We start from the raw sequence: 2,579 nt of genomic DNA, 5'->3' as shown, positions 1-2,579 counted from the left end.
ATAATTCTTATACAAAATTAATTTTTTTAATTATAGAAACTAAATAAACACAAGTTTAACATTCGAGGGGTTAGGGTTAATTGAGAGGGAATGCGTTCAAATCCTATAATGGACCTACCTAAAGGAATTAGTAATTTGTATGTGCTTTGTGACACCAAATATTGCAGGATCAGGTGGTTGTCTCGTTGAGATTAGTTGATGTGCACACAAGCTAACCCGAACACTAAAAAAAACAACTTATAATGCAAACTACAATTTCTATATTTCACGTACGTAATTCTCTTTCTTCCTTGGAAGACTATAAATAAGACCACAACTTTTCGGCAAACTCCATAAAAATTGTAACAACCCTTTTACGTACAGCCAACGAGCCTTGGAGAAGTGAGTTATGGCGTTGAAAGGATTATCATTCTTCACTTTCACTCTTCTCCTTCTTACCATCTTCCCTTTAATGTCATCTTCTCGGCCAAACCCTGCGCATTCCCATAGAAAAATGCAATCGCAATTTGTGTTTCCGGATCACCTTCATGGATCCCAAAAGGGTGACAAACTGGAAGGTATCCACCAGCTGAAGAAATACCTTCAACAGTTTGGCTACTTGAACAATGTTCAAATTCATTCCGAAACTAATGAAGATGAGTTTGACGAGTTCTTGGAGTTTGCCATTAAAACTTATCAGAAGAATTACAATCTCAAGGTCACGGGGACTTTGGACGCCATGACGCTGGCTCAAATGTCGAAGCCTCGATGCGGGGTTGCGGATATCATCGATGGCAAGACTTGGATGAGATCAGGCAAGAAAAGAAATGAAGGAGATGGAAGTAGCCATTTCCATACAGTTTCTCACTTTGCTTTCTTTGAAGGAAACCCCAAGTGGCCAACTACAAAATCCCACCTCACTTATGGTAAATTTACTTTTTTATTCATATATTAATTAGCCTGATTAAGTGAAACAAGTATTTATCAAAATTAATTAATTAAGGAGAGGAAACGAAGTTAAAAGGTAGTTTGGACACAAAAATCTCATACCACTGCCCAAAGGTTCAAGGTAGTTTCTCGCTTCACTTGTGGACTTAGAAATTAAGTACTAGAACCAAACAGATAATAATCAATATTATTTGAAAGAGTAAAATGACACTAAACAATAGTGTGAAAAAAACAAAATAAGTATCTATCAATATTAGTAACGAAGAAATTAAAACAAATTCAACCTTGATTCAATTGAAATAATTCTCATACATCTTTTTCAAAGACAAAAACTATATAAATCTTATACAACAATATCACATATACCTGCTGTCCATTTAGGAAAGGATTTGACGGCAGGGGTGGCTGTCAATTAAGGAGGTAATTGACAACAATTAGAACTTGATTTTAGGATAAAGAAAGGTAAGATAAACCAACGGTAATAATCCCTTTATGGCCTAAATTATGAAAGATACAAATGCCATAAATAAAAGGATTTACCAATTAATACAAATGCTCCAAAGGTGGCTAGAATTATGAGTTTAGTAACGGTCTAGTTGGTGTATGTTTGTTGCTCATTTGGCATTGATTTGCTGTCTGCATTTATAGAAATGATATGATTGATTGAATCGGTTGAAACATATAAGACCTCAACTACCATGAAATTTGAAAATTTAAATTGATGGATTACAGTAAATATAATCTTTTATTTACAGGATTCATCTCTGGAACTCCGTTGGAAGCGATAACTCCTGTGGGTAGAGCTTTTTCTACATGGGCTGCAAACTCTCACTTCACCTTCTCGCAAGTTTCCGGCAACCAAACTGCTGACATCAACATAAGTTTCCAAAGGGGTGACCATGGAGACGGTTTTCCTTTCGACGGCGTTGGAGGAGTGGTAGCCCATGCTTTTTCGCCCTCTGATGGCAGGTTTCATTTGGACGCCGATGAGTCTTGGGCGGCCGGAGTGGCTTCCGGTTCTTTCGATTTGGAAACGGTGGCGCTGCACGAGATCGGACACCTCCTCGGCCTCCAACACAGCTCCATTGAAGGGGCTATCATGTGGCCATCCGTTCCCGAAGGAGCTGCCAAGGGTTTGCATGCCGACGATATCGCAGGCATTAAGGCTTTATATAATAGTTCACTTTAAATTGGAAATATATGAACTTCATTCATTATTTTTCCAATTTTTTTCATGTCTGATGTTAGTAACTTAAATCAATGTATTAGTTGGAAGACTAAGTTTCCATTCAAAATACACTGAGTATGGTTTTAAAGAAAAGAGACTTCTAATCTAACAGTTAATTCTTCCAACACCAACCCTCTAAAAAAGGAAGAAAAATTAGAAAATTCAAATTTCCAATTCGACCGTTGAATATGGAAAATGAGAAAGCCGCAGAAAATGACAGCTCAAAAGGAAAGAAAAAATAATTAAAAAAAAAAAGAGAAAGAAAGAAATACGCTCTAGAAAACTAAGTAAACGACTACTAATATAAACAAATAGGTTAAGAGAGTGAAAGGAGAGAGCCAGGCCAATTATAGGAGGCTGTGGAAGAAAATAATTAGTCGTACGGGCTCATGCCAACGATACTTGAGTACTTATTAGCTAGCAC

At 36.9% G+C, this 2,579-nt stretch overlaps 1 protein-coding gene across 1 annotated transcript; it reads left to right on the top strand.

Moving 5' to 3' along the window:
• The first annotated feature begins 327 nt into the window (after nt 1-327).
• Nucleotides 328-2,222, top strand: LOC111006521 (metalloendoproteinase 2-MMP). The gene is made up of 2 exons (XM_022278510.2): nt 328-905; nt 1,683-2,222. Exons 1-2 carry the CDS (start codon nt 389-391, stop codon nt 2,114-2,116), a joined length of 951 nt encoding a protein of 316 aa, XP_022134202.1. The 5' UTR covers nt 328-388; the 3' UTR covers nt 2,117-2,222.
• The last annotated feature ends 357 nt before the right edge of the window (nt 2,223-2,579 follow it).

Source organism: Momordica charantia, assembly GCF_013281855.1.
Source record: "Momordica charantia cultivar OHB3-1 chromosome 4 unlocalized genomic scaffold, Mcharantia_2.0 BLBB01000004.1, whole genome shotgun sequence".
In the NCBI taxonomy this organism is placed as follows: domain Eukaryota; kingdom Viridiplantae; phylum Streptophyta; class Magnoliopsida; order Cucurbitales; family Cucurbitaceae; genus Momordica; species Momordica charantia.
This window is presented reverse-complemented; position numbering and strand designations above follow the sequence as displayed.

Bases quoted from the DNA above. Each gene is read 5' to 3' on its own strand.
- LOC111006521 (XM_022278510.2), top strand. From the start codon at position 389: ATGGCGTTGAAAGGATTATCATTCTTCACTTTCACTCTTCTCCTTCTT. The intron at 906-1,682 runs GTAAATTTACTT...TTTTATTTACAG, and splicing joins AAAATCCCACCTCACTTATG to GATTCATCTCTGGAACTCCG.